Source organism: Nematostella vectensis, chromosome 5 (assembly GCF_932526225.1).
Source record: "Nematostella vectensis chromosome 5, jaNemVect1.1, whole genome shotgun sequence".
Classification (NCBI taxonomy): domain Eukaryota; kingdom Metazoa; phylum Cnidaria; class Anthozoa; order Actiniaria; family Edwardsiidae; genus Nematostella; species Nematostella vectensis.
The window spans coordinates 2361849-2374056 of record NC_064038.1 but is presented as its reverse complement, the minus strand read 5'-3'; the positions used below and the strand labels follow the sequence as shown (position 1 = coordinate 2374056).

Sequence of the window (12208 nt, the reverse complement as noted above, 5' to 3'; positions counted from 1 at the left end):
AACTAGCGACTAACAAAGGCGACGAAAACAAACCCAATTTGATGACAGCAGCTTTAATCGTTGTGAGTACAGGAATCTAATAATAAGTGGTACTGTCGTTCTACTCATTCATACAGCCATTACAGTCATGTGGGTCATTGAAGGTGCGCCATCTTTGACGCTCTCGTAAGGGAGATCTCTGTGGAATAGTCAAAGACTATGTTGGGCTTGGCAATTTTGTTCAATCTACTCAGGGAAATTAATGAATCAATCACACCAAATTTAGTGACAATTCTTGCATTGTCATTTGCTTTCTCTATTATCTTAGCAAGAAGGGAGTTTGGATGTAGCGGACCTTTATCGACTACATTGATCTTTACAGAAACATAATCATTTTCTTGAAAGTTTAGCTTTCTTGTTCGTGTTTCCTTCTTTTTCCGATTATAACCTGCCTGGTTTTCAAACACTTGGTCATTTGAATGATGATTCCACTTTCATCTTCTTCCACATTTTGATCATGGCTTTCTATGGTGCTGACTGTCATGGTAGTTGTTTTTGATGTCGCTGCCCTTTCAGGGACTGTCTCGCTCTTTCTTTTTCGTTTTTGGGCTCTTGTCTCAACAGTGGCCAGCTTTTCTTCTGTATTACTCACGGATTCGACTTTATCATCGTTGTTTCCTCCATCTTGAACGGTGCTTAGGATACCGGTTATTTCCCTCGTTGGGGTCAATGCCTTCTCTTTATGGGGGAAGATGCCAAAAACAACTTCGTAGGGCGATTTGCCAATTGCTCGATGAAGAGTGATATTTTTTTGTAGGCCGCCTCATTCAGAATTTTGCACCAATCATTTGATGCTAATCCCTTCTCTTTAATGAGGCTCAACAAATTCTCCTTTACTAGTCGGTTTGCCCTCTCGACAAGTCCCTGAGTAGAAGGGTTTCTTGGAGCGCCTCGGGCTTGTGGTATGTTGAACTTTGCGCAGAAGTCATCAACGCTCCCTTTAAACTCTCCTCCCCTGTCTGTGTGCAATTTGCATGGAAACCCGAACTGCCAAAACAAGGGCTCGATGGTTTGGGCGACTTCAAGACTTTCCTCCTTTTTCAGTGGAAGTAGCCATGAGTACTTGGAAAAATGACCCGGGGGATCTCAAATTTTAAGAGTAGTCATGGCCTTATAAAGCTATGGTTTCAAGTTTCATTGAATTTGAAGACTCTCATATGAGAATATTGATGATGTTGTATAAGACCCTAGGGGAAGTGTATACCTGAACTATACCTGACTTTTTTGTAAAAAAGCAAATTTTCGAAAGAAGAATCCTTGATTTTTGGTTGAAGATGTGAAGCTATAGCAACCAAGTTTTGAGGGTGGTTAAGATCTTATTTAAACTTTTAATACCCTATATGCTTTAATTAGATCGGAAGAAAGCATTTTCACAGTAGCTACAACCTATGACATGATCGACCTCCCCTGCTTTAGCAAATGCAACAAGGTGTTGATGTTGGCAGCGCTGGGTAATAGACATAATTTGACTTTTCAGTTAAATTATATTTAACTGATTATATTATATCACTGCAGCTTGCAGTGATCAAGAATGTCTGTTTATTTTTGCGGGTTTGTATTGGTTTGTAAACAATAATCATTCATCGAATGTTTATCCTTGGTCTAAACTCTTGTGGTCAGCGTATAAATGCTTATTGTATCGATTTCTTATTTCAGGAAGATTTAGTATCGCTACCACATAAAAGTCTCACTACTTTCTTCTCTAGCAATCAAGTCGAATTATCAACAATTCAGTTATCAACAGTCGAAGTGGAATTATCAACTGTCGAAGTCGAATTATCAACTTTCGAAGTCGAATTATCAACGGTCAAGTCAAATTATCGACAGTGAAGTCGAATTATCAACAAGTCGATTGATCAACATCAAAGTCGAATTATCAACATAAGCAAGTCGATATATCAACATTAGCATAGTCATCATCATCATCATCATCATCATCATCATCATCATCATCATCATCATCATCATCATCATCATCATCATCATCATCTCTTTTTCACGGCCACGCCCTCTTTCAATAAATCCTACCTCTCTTTGCAGGATATTCTTCTCTGTCTCGGCGAGTCGCAGCAGCTCTTTGTTTTCCTCGTATTCTTTAGTTATTTGTCGGTTTTGTTCTTCCACGGACCTAAGACGGCTGGAAAAACAATTACATGCAGGATATACAATATGTAGCCCAGACATTCACAATTTCAATACTTGATATTTGATAGTTTGTGAGATGGGCACATTTGGACCTAAATTCCTGTTAGTAACCAATCCGTTGTCAGATACGGGTAAACAGGGCCATGGCAGGACACTAGGGGAATGTGCCCCTATACTGTAAAACTAAAAAAGAAATGGCCAGTAGAGGGGCGTGGCTGTGCCCCAAACCAAATTTCGTTATTACTAGGCCTGTTATAGCTCTAAAAAGCAAGCCTCGTTACAACAACCAAATAAAAAAAATCAAAATTACCTTTGTAGTTGCTCTACGGTAGATCGATCTGTGAGATCATGCTGTTCTACCACAAGTTTATTATTCTACAAGCAAGGATAGTTCAGTATAATATATGCATAAAGTAAGAAGAATTCTTTGCCCATTAGAGGCAACATCCCATGTGGTAGCACTTCGTTCTCTGGGTACTTAAAGGATAGTCAGGCCGTGAAACCGGGGGAAATTCCCTGCTTTCACGAATAACAAACGGGTCCTTTTACGCCCCCTTACAATTGTTAGTGAAACGGGAGTTTGTGTCTAGCCAGAAAGACTGGAAACTCACAGGAGAAACATGTTCAACTCACTTACACCAAATTCAAACCAAGATATGAACCCCGAAAAGCTTCCAAGTTCAGAGCTGGGTTTCAAACTCGGGCCACCTTTTCTAGCATTTGAATTTTCACGGTTAGTACGTTAGTATCAGAGACTTAAAAGGCGGTACCTTTTCTAACAACTCTTGACATCGCTCCTCGAGTATCCGATTTTCGGCAGACAGTTTCCTGGCCCTTTCCTATATAAACAGAGCGTAGTAATAAACATAGAAAGTCGTTAATATAGTGAGGTAAGGTAAGCCTCCCCGGGTGATGGAGTATGTGACGCGACGCCACAAGACACGTTGCACATCAAAACAGCTCACTTGCCATGATGTAGTCTATACTGCAAGGTTTGATATCACAAAAGATCCCCCCACCTCCTACTCCCTTATGGAAAAACGGAGCTTGACGTCTAGAATACGGCACTGGCGGACCCCAAACAGGCCCGGGATTTTCCTTTAACCACTGAGAGTGGGAGTATATTTTTACACATTTGACTAAAATGCAGCATAGTTTACAAATGCACGATTTCTACTCATTTGGTATAGATCTTACTGTGTAAGCGGCTCATTTGGTATAAATCTTACTGTGTAAGCGGCTCATTTGGTATAGATCTTACTGTGTAAGCGGCTCATTTGGTATAGATCTTACTGTGTAAGCGACTCATTTGGTATAGATCTTACTGTGTACATACATACATACATAAACTTTATTTAAGTGTCAAAAGTGTTTAGCTAAAAAAGCTAATTGTGGACACTATAAAAAATAAATAGTCAGATAATTAATAAATAATATGATTTAGAATCTAATCTAGCTATATTTAAAATATTAAAAATATTATAGAAAACTATAAGTATTATACATATTAATATAATATATTATATACACAAACACTATATAGACGAACTATCACAGGCGTAGATACAAGTAAACAGACATGTGTATACAAATAGACACAAGAACAAACAAACAAACAAACAAGCAACATATAAATAAATAACAAAACAAATTAATATAAAAATATGATACAAGGGTGGTGCACACTCCTCATGTGCCCGACCGCCAGACAGCACACGGGACCACCCCACGTGCCCACCCCACTAGGATGAGCATGCGATGCAGTCACATGCGCCATCCAGCAGGCCAAGCACATCAAGAGTGCGCACTCCCGTCCTAAAAGCCTGTAAGCGGCTCATTTGGTATAGATCTTACTGTGTAAGCGGCTCATTTGGTATAGATCTTACTGTGTAAGCGGCTTACTTGGTATATATCTTACTGTGTAAGCGGCTCATTTGGTATATATCTTACTGTGTAAGCGGCTCATTTGATATAGATCTTAGGGTGTAAGCGGCTCATTTGGAATAGATCTTAAAGTACTGTGTAAGCGGCTCATTTGGTATAGATCTTACTGTGTAAGCGGCTCATTTGGAATAGATCTTACAGTACTGTGTAAGCGGCTCATTTGGTATAGATTGAAAAGAGGCTGATTTGGTATAGCTCTTATAAGTGGCTCATTTGGCATAGATTGAAAAGAGGCTGATTTGGTATAGCTCTTATAAGTGGCTCATTTGGTATAGATTGAAAAGAGGCTCATTTGGTATAGCTCTTATAAGTGGCTCATTTGGTATAGATTGAAAAGAGGCTGATTTGGTATAGCTCTTATAAGTGGCTCATTTTGGTATAGATTGAAAAGAGGCTCATTTGGTATAGCTCTTATAAGTGGCTCATTTGGTATAGCTCTTATAAGTGGCTCATTTGGTATAGCTCTTATAAGCGGCTCATTTGGTATAGCTCTTATAAGTGGCTCTTTTGGTATAGCTCTTATAAGCGGCTCATTTGTTTACAGATGGCCCAAGTGTAGATTACCACGGCTTCCTGTAACAATTCTTGTTCACTGTACAGCTTGTCCCTTAGTGTTCTTCGCTCTCTATCAAGTGTGTCTTTGGCGGCACCGAGTTTCTAGAATGAAAGAAAAGCGCCATAGAAACCATCAAGATAATCAAGAGGGATTATCTAATCAGCAGTTTTCACGGTGCAGCACGCGCACCTCTAATACTGTGAAAAAGAGTGAAGCAGACAACAACAACAACAACAACAACAGCAGCAACAACAACAACAACAACAACAACAACAGCAGCAACAACAACAACAACAGATGTTAACAACAAAAACAATGACGGAAGGCCCATTGCTAAGTTTTCAAAGCGGTCATTAAAACACTTTCGTAAATTCTGGGAAAAGTCCCCAAGTCGTGGAAGGCACAAAGTGAGCATAACAAAGGAAATGCCGTGCGCGAATTGCGAGAATTACCAATTATTATTCCACTTCTCACCTGTTGGAGATCAGATGTGAGAGCAGTCAGTGTTTCCTTTTCTTTCTTATATTCGTTTTCAATGCTTTTAATTAATTGTCGTGAATTTTCCAACTGCTCTGCCAGCTTTGATTTGCTCTCATACAATTCTCGTACTTCACCCTTCAAGTTATTGTTAATCTGTAGGTATGAGACAGATACCATGATCCCAACTACTTGTCATATAAAAAAAATCATAATCATCATAATCATCACCGCAATTATCACATCTACGAACATCACTAGAATTATTATCATCAAGATCAAAATCATCATCATTGTAATTTTTTGCAGTGGGACCATTATCACCACCGTCATCATTTTCATTCTTGCCATCATCACCACCTCCATGAGCACCACCATCATCATCATCATCACCATCACCATCACCATCACCATCATCACCACCATCACCATCATCATCATCATCATCATCATCATCATCATCATCATCATCATCATCATCATCATCATCATCATCATCATCATCATCATCATCATCATCATCATCATCATCATCATCATCATCATCATCATCATCATCATCATCACCACCGCCACCACCATCACCACCACCATCATCATCATCATCATCATCATCAGTATACCATGATCATCAGCACCTCCATGATCATCATAATCAGATCATGCATCAACCAAGGCATTACCTGTTGAAGAATCACTCTTTCCTGTTCCCCTTTGTCCACATCTCGCTCTACTTGAAGCTTGCCCTTGAGCAACACCTCTTTCTCTGTTCTTAACATTTGACATGTTTCTTTCAAATGCTGAACCTCGTCTTTCAGCAGGCTGAGCTTCCCTTGTTCTGACTCACTCATCTGGAGGAGAGACATAACATACTCAGTCATGTAGCAATTGTTAACTTCCCCGACTTGTGAATGTGCTCCATTGGAGGACTACAGTAGTCCTGTAGCAATTGTAAACTTCCAAGACTTGTGAATGCATTGTATTGGGGGGGGGGGGAGGCTGTGATTCCAGCTATCCTGTTACCATGCAGGCGTGAACCCAAGATTGGATGAGGGAGTGTGCGCAGGTATCATACGGCAAAAGCATAGAATTTGAGGATTCCTTAATAAGAAATGACCCACTTTTTGGCCGCTTTTAGATAATTATGATACAGCGGTGCGGACACTTGTCTACACAGAGACCCGAGTTCCATTTCCACTGTTAACGCAATTTTTCTTTTTTTTTTCTTTTAACAATTTAACAATTAGACAACGAGTTCTTGTTTCTATGAGTCAATATATAGTCAACGAGCGACATAGAAAATAAGAACCAATATACCCCAAGTTGGCACAATAGTAATACGAAGTGAAGCCGTCAAACCCAGAAAAAAGTCCAGTCCAGAATAAAGAACACAAAGCCATAACAGTCGCTACAGTTATCTACCTATTCCTGACTGTGCTCCTGGTTATACAGTATTTTCTTGTTGCCTGTTTGGCCTTTTCTAAGAAAACCCAGAGAAAACCTTGTGATTTCTACTACTATGCAGGTGAGCGGGTGAAGAAGCTCAAAATCTTGTGACACCGGCCTAATGGGGGTGAGTTGACAGCTATGCCTTTGTACTTACCACCCTTTGTTCTGCAAGCTGTTGTTCAAGTTGCCGAACCTGCGAAATCTGAGCTTTGATCAATGTCTTTGAATCTGCATTTTTACTTTTCAGTGAACTGACTTCCATCTTTACTGCTTCATATTCCTAAAGCAAATTGGAAATTACGTATATTTTTAAGGCAATATAATGCAGCGCAGCAATAGACCATAAGCAGTGTGTTTTCATAAACCAAGGCTGGTTCTAGTAAGAATGCCAGAAAAACACAGGAACCAGACAGATACAAGTGCAACACAAGTGAGAACCAGTCAGACACAAGTGTAATATAAGTGGTGTAACACAAGTGAGAACCAGTCAGACACAAGTGTAATATAAGTGGTGTAACACAAGTGAGAACCAGACAGACACAAGTGTAATATAAGTGGTGTAACACAAGTGAGAACCAGTCAGACACAAGTGTAATATAAGTGGTGTAACACAAGTGAGAACCAGTCAGACACAAGTGTAATATAAGTGGTGTAACACAAGTGAGAACCAGTCAGACACAAGTGTAATATAAGTGGTGTAACACAAGTGAGAACCAGTCAGACACAAGTGTAATATAAGTGGTGTAACACAAGTGAGAACCAGTCAGACACAAGTGTAATATAAGTGGTGTAACACAAGTGAGAACCAGTCAGACACAAGTGTAATATAAGTGGTGTAACACAAGTGAGCACCAGTCAGACACAAGTGTAATATAAGTGGTGTAACACAAGTGAGAACCAGTCAGACACAAGTGTAATATAAGTGGTGTAACACAAGTGAAAATTAGTCAGGAGTGCTACTTTCATGTGAGAATCAGCAACAAGAATGTGTTGAAAATTGGGATGGAGGTTTGCAAACCAAAGAATAAACACAAAAAAATCAACATGAAAGCTATCTTGTGTCAAGTCTATGCTTTCAAACCTGTTTAACTTGTTCTAGCTCTGCCAAAGCTTCTTGCTTTTCAAGCTTTTGTTTCCTCTGTGCTGCAAATGCTTCCTGGTAGCTTTGAAATGCAGAGGCACATTCGTCCAAAAGCTTCTGGTTCCTCTGAAATACAGTACAGGGTTAACATAATATGCGGTACTACTAAAAATGGCACCTGATTACAAAGCCTTTGTTATTTTGTGTATAGCCTTTGTTATAGAATTTGTCATAATTGTTTGACATCCATAGTATTGCAATATTAGTGGATGGTGATACCCTTCATGACAATACAACAGGCTTGGCCACAACATTATAGCGGAGCCAGCGCGACGGTAGGCCGCGCGCGGAGCTCCATAGGTATAGAAATATGGTATAACTATGCGACTTGGTTTTGTGGTCATTGCGCCAGTCAGTCAGCCGCGCAACTCCCAGGCCCCACTCGGCCCCGTAATGGCGGCTAAATACAAGCACGGAGCAAGGGAAAAAGTTCTTGCCATGCGATGATTATTTCTTTTTGCCTCAAATTTTGTGACTTAAGGATAAAGTCAACTAGAGGAGATCTACTAACATTCATTCACGCCAAGATTTATGTTAGGATATATCTGGTTTTAGCTAGTAAATTTAAAAGCGAACACAACCACGAGAAAGCGACAAAAATAATGCAAGGTGAGTTTCGGACGACGCTTTGTATTGTCTTAAGGATATGACAGTTATTGGGCTTTTTGTTGTCCTTTTTGTTTGCTTTGAGAATGCGAGTACTTAACTTAGTAATCAAATTATTTGAGCATAACTCCCTCTGTTTCGACATTCTTTGTTCTATCTTTGTTCTTGATTGTGTTGAAATATTTCATAAAGGCTAACCAATATCGGGTTGCATTTGTCATATACTGCTAAAGAAGACCCTTTTTTGTATTTATATCCTGTGCTTTTAGTCCTAAGAAGATACATATCCTTAGAAGATACAGCAACTTTTAAAACTTACAAGAGAAATTTTCCTTACCGAGTATAAAAAAAATCGACCCCTATTGCCAATATGTATTGTTGTTATTGTCTGCATCTTGAATGTCATGTGTTTATTTTTTTCGAATAGTTGTGGAAAATTAGTTAGATTATAAATGGCTTGATGAAAAGATTGTTTTGAAAGATATAATTAATAATTGTTTTCACTCTTTTATGAACCAGGAACAACCTGAGGGCCAAGATGAATGCTAAAGACTGGAAGACATTAGAATTGAAAACCATGTCTTGAAAGATAACAGTAGGGAGTTCCTATTCACTAGTCATTTGATACCCCCACACACATGGTCCCAGGAAAGGGTGGGGGATTAGACGTTAATAAAAGCCTGTTTCCAAGTTTTAAGAGTCAAAAACTGTCAATACCACCACCCCTCTTGACATATTCTGGTTAAAAAGTAATCTAAAACCCCACATTAACCCCTGACTTCCCCAGGACCATAATGAAGGGGGCTCAAATTAATAGGGCATTACTATGTGATTCAGCAGTACACACTCAATAGGTTTTTTGAGAACAAGATACTTAAATTATAGTAAACTAAAAACAAACTTTTGCTTTTAAATAATAAATCTGTAAAGAAAACAGTTTTCTATCAACCTAAAGATAATGGGAAAGGGGATATTTTAGGAAAGTACTGAATATAATTATCACATTATTGTTATTTTATTTTATTTTCAAACATTTAAAAAAGAGTCATATTTCTTCCTTTTCCCTGTTGACTATTTTTATGCAATTAATTTAAATTAGAAACTTTCATTTAGTACTTTCACTTATATTTTCTTTTTAGGATTTCCTTTCCAAGCCTCTTTCCCATTACATTTATTTTAGAGGTTTAGATTTATTTCATTGGAATGGTTGGATCCAGGGTTTCTAAAAACACCAAAATATAATGCATTACTGGATGTATATTTGTAGATATTGATTCCCATGGGGATGGGAAATCACCACTAAAAATGGTACATTAAAACTTCAGTATTGCATCTTATCTAAAATTGTGTCTAACACTATATTCTATCTTTGAAATCCTGTTTCATCCATTACTTGTTCTTTGCAAAGACAAAGCTTGTCAGAATGTAGGTTTACAAATGTTTATTTATGGAACTTTTATTAAGGGGAAGGGTTTTTGGGGCAAAATACTTATAAACATACATACATACATGGACTTTATAACACTAGCAACAACCTTGTTCTTTTTCAATAATAGAATTCTGTTCACATAACTTGGATAGCATAGACATGGCCTCTTTAGAGGCCTGTGGTGGTAAAAGGGTTAAGATAATGGGAAAGGGGAAATGTCAAGAAATGCTCAATCAAATTATTTTCATTACTGTTATATTTTTTTCACCAAAACTTTCAAGTTGAGTCAATTTCCTTTATATCTCCTTTCTCTTTATATCTGTCAACTAATTTTTAGTCAATTGATATTCTTTGCTTCCTCTCTACCCCAAACATAGATCAATGAAAGGGTTTGGTTTGAAATTAGAAGTTAGCATTTTAGCACTGTCAGTGATGCCCTAGATGTTTTTTTTAAGATTTGCTTCCAAAATCAATCTGTTTTTTCTTCATTGCATTCAGTAGGCCACCAACAACGAGGCCACTATATGGTAAAGGGTGGGTGCACCAATATGTAATGCATGAAAGGAGATATATTTTTGGATTTTAACTTCCAGACATTTTTTTTCTGAATATTTGGTCCGATGAAAGAGAGAATTGCCACTAAATCAATGCATAAAAATTACAGTATGGCATCTAAACAGTCTAAATATATTATTTAAAATCTTTGGAATGTTGTTAAATCCATGACTTCCCCAGGGAAAATTTGTGGGAGTATTGTTTTGATTAAAAAAAAATGGAACTTCTATGATGGGACATAAGAATTTACCATTAGACTCTTGACAGCCATATTCACACCAAGAATTGTGTTTGCTAAATTTGATGTACTGCATAATTTAAATTATTGAATAAGGCCTGGATCCATCTGGTTCGTACAATAAATAAATCTCAGGAGAGAGCAGGATCCTAGATCCCCCAAAAATACCTCGATCAGTCAACACAAAAGGTGTTTAATGCTGGCTCCGCTTTTAGGCAGTGCATAAATCTATATATTAGCAATGTAACATTTTTCTAGGTAACAATATTCATAGCAATGCTACACTGCTTGGGATACAACATTTGATCAGGAATTGACCGAGTCTCACTTATGACTGTACCTGATGAAGTTCCCTGTTTGTCTGCTCAAGGAGATTAACACTCAATGAGGTCTGCTCCAACAAGCTCTCTTTTCTTTTATTGTCCAATAGAAGAGCATTATGAGTGATCAACAGACTGTGGAATTCCTTCTCTAATCTGCTCAGTCTGAGGAAGAAAACAGAGATTTTAACTTTAGTTAATTCCACACTATACTAAACCATTCCCTCTTCGATAAGCATAACCAACACAAGGTACTTAAGCTTCATCAAATAATAGATAAAAGAAAGTTGTCTTCTTTTGTGTCTGTATTTGGTTGTCATAGCTAATATAGGATACTGCCAACTGCCTTGCCATAGGACAGGTTTGCCTTGATATGTCAAGGATTTGATCATTGTGGAAACATCAAAATCTCTTGTAGTCTAGAGAACAGAACTACTTTGTCTTTTTGCTGCCTCCTGTCAGAATTCATCTTGCTTACCTTAGATGGAGGGAATTTGTATTATTGATTTCTTCTGTTTGGTATTGTTTCATCTGTATCTGTTCCCATTGGGTTTCTTCTAGAACTTTTTGATAGGTCTAACACAATAACTTAATCAGTCCAAAATTCACAGAAATTATCATGTAGAGTCTAATCCAAATGGTACACCTTGAGAAAGAAGGGTACACCTTGAGAAAGAAGTGTAGACCTTGAAGGAAGTAGGGTGCACCTTGAAGGAAGAAGGGTGCACCTTGAAGGAAAAAAGGGTGCACCTTGAAGGAAAAAGGGTACACCTTGAAGGAAGGGTACACCTTGAGAAAGAAGGGTGCACCTTGATGGAAGAAGGGTACATCTTGAAGGAAGAAGAGTACACCTTGAAGGAAGGAGGATACACCTTAAAGAAAGAAGGGAGCACCTTGAAGGAAGAAGAGCACACCTTGAAGGAAGGAGGGTGCACCTTAAAGGAATGAGGGTACACCTTGAATGAAGAAGGGTACATCTTGAAGGAAGAAGGGTACACCTTAAGAAAGAAGGGTACACCTTGAAGGAAGAAGAGTACACCTTGATGGAAGAAGGGTGCATCTTAAAGGAGGAGGGTGCACCTTGAAGGAAGAAGGGTGCACCTTGAAGGACGAAGGGTACACCTTGAAGGAAGAAGGGTGCACCTTGAAGGAAGTAGGGTAAACCTTGAAGGAAGAAGGGTTCAACTTGAAGGAAAAAGGGTACACCTTGAAGGAAGAAGGGTGCACCTTGAAGGAAGAAGGGTACACCTTGAAGGAATAAGGGTGCACCTTGAAGGAAGTAGGGTAAACCTTGAAGGAAGAAGGGTAC

At 38.5% G+C, this 12208-nt stretch overlaps 2 protein-coding genes across 5 annotated transcripts in view; one reads left to right on the top strand and one right to left on the bottom strand.

Moving 5' to 3' along the window:
• Positions 1 to 12208, top strand: part of LOC5502942 (U3 small nucleolar RNA-associated protein 15 homolog) — a 36799-nt gene that overhangs the window by 8888 nt on the left and 15703 nt on the right. The gene's annotated exons all lie outside the window — the stretch shown is intronic.
• Positions 1 to 12208, bottom strand: part of LOC116610383 (centrosomal protein of 83 kDa) — a 35557-nt gene that overhangs the window by 21273 nt on the left and 2076 nt on the right. For 3 of the 4 annotated variants that reach the window (XM_048728141.1, XM_048728142.1, XM_048728144.1), the window contains exons 4-13: positions 11378 to 11475; positions 10920 to 11064; positions 7692 to 7817; positions 6765 to 6890; positions 5845 to 6012; positions 5159 to 5317; positions 4693 to 4785; positions 2955 to 3023; positions 2495 to 2559; positions 2068 to 2176 (exon numbers count right to left, since the gene is read on the bottom strand). In XM_048728141.1, coding sequence (XP_048584098.1) covers positions 2068 to 2176; positions 2495 to 2559; positions 2955 to 3023; positions 4693 to 4785; positions 5159 to 5317; positions 5845 to 6012; positions 6765 to 6890; positions 7692 to 7817; positions 10920 to 11064; positions 11378 to 11475 — 1158 coding nt within the window. The remainder of the gene's footprint in view (positions 1 to 2067; positions 2177 to 2494; positions 2560 to 2954; positions 3024 to 4692; positions 4786 to 5158; positions 5318 to 5844; positions 6013 to 6764; positions 6891 to 7691; positions 7818 to 10919; positions 11065 to 11377; positions 11476 to 12208) is intronic. The other variant, XM_048728143.1, reaches the window with a different exon arrangement.